Here is a 1,114-nt window from a genome sequence, read left to right as displayed (position 1 = left end):
ATAACAGAAGAAGAAAACCATTACCACCTATAATAAAAGACAGAAAAATACATAAAGAAAAAGATCTTTGGCGACATGGTTAACGCTCAAGGGTACAAGGGATGATTTAATTAGGTCTCTCTACATGACGCGCAGGAAGTGTCTTTCAAGTGCACGAGAGACCTAACCAAACCAAAGCAAAGCAAAGAGTATACAGATTAAACGTCATTCAAGGCAAGCGATCTGGGGGAAGGGAGAAGGTGATAGGAACTGTAGGTCTTGGAAAAGCTGCATCTTGGATGAATCTCATCGCAGTCCATTTCCACCAACACCTTGACGAAATGATCAACATCACAAGGAAGTTCGAGAGGGCCATCATTAGTGTAACCATACTCTGATTCAGCTTCTTCAAGCAACATCTTGAGAAGAGGATGGTTTAAACACTCAGTTTTGATCACGAACCTTTGTTTCTGGGCTCCAACGTACACCGAAAAGCAGCCCTCAGGTGCAACTCGAGGGTTTTTAGCACGCTTTGGATCCGCTTCTCGGGTTGAAGCTGCAGCAGAACCTGTCCACGACTTGCTCTTAAGCTTGGCTGCATGTCGACGTCTTGATGACCCAATACCACCGAAAGACCTGCATCGCTCCCAAGTCTTGAGGATGAGGCCCTTCTTTCCCTTCCCCTCAATCAAATCCATTTCTTGAACAACAAGATCAATGATATTTTGCTGCAAACTGGCTTAACTAGTAGGACAAGAACAATATAAGCCTCAGTCCTCAGTCTTATACTACCCTCTGTCGTAAACCAAATTAAACATAACCTTCATCCTTGGCCTCATGGTGTTACTCATGGTCTCATGAAAACTGGGGCAACTTAGGCTGAAACATGCACACCAAGTTGAGTGATCGGCAAAAAGGGAGTTGTAGTTGTACAAGTAAGAATATACACTGGGCCACTGGCATCAACTATCAAAGAAAGTAACTGGGAGAAAATTTTAGATGAAACGAGAATCACAAGAACTCCAGAAGATAATACGATAAAAAGGGGAAGAAACCAGTAAAGAACCTCACGGGGTAAGCTCTCACTTGCGTTGCGTCTGCTATAGGTTAACACGCACCACTCAGGATTATACGT

General features: G+C 43.5%; 1 protein-coding gene across 1 annotated transcript; it reads right to left on the bottom strand.

Moving 5' to 3' along the window:
• Position 1: 1 nt before the first annotated feature.
• LOC113753181 (auxin-responsive protein SAUR32-like) lies at positions 2 to 1,114 on the bottom strand. Its single transcript, XM_027297281.1, has one exon. It carries the CDS (start codon positions 675 to 677, stop codon positions 198 to 200), a length of 480 nt encoding a protein of 159 aa, XP_027153082.1. The 5' UTR covers positions 678 to 1,114; the 3' UTR covers positions 2 to 197.

The sequence above is a fragment of the Coffea eugenioides genome, chromosome 11 (genome assembly GCF_003713205.1).
Source record: "Coffea eugenioides isolate CCC68of chromosome 11, Ceug_1.0, whole genome shotgun sequence".
Taxonomy (NCBI): Eukaryota; Viridiplantae; Streptophyta; class Magnoliopsida; order Gentianales; family Rubiaceae; genus Coffea; species Coffea eugenioides.
This window is presented reverse-complemented; position numbering and strand designations above follow the sequence as displayed.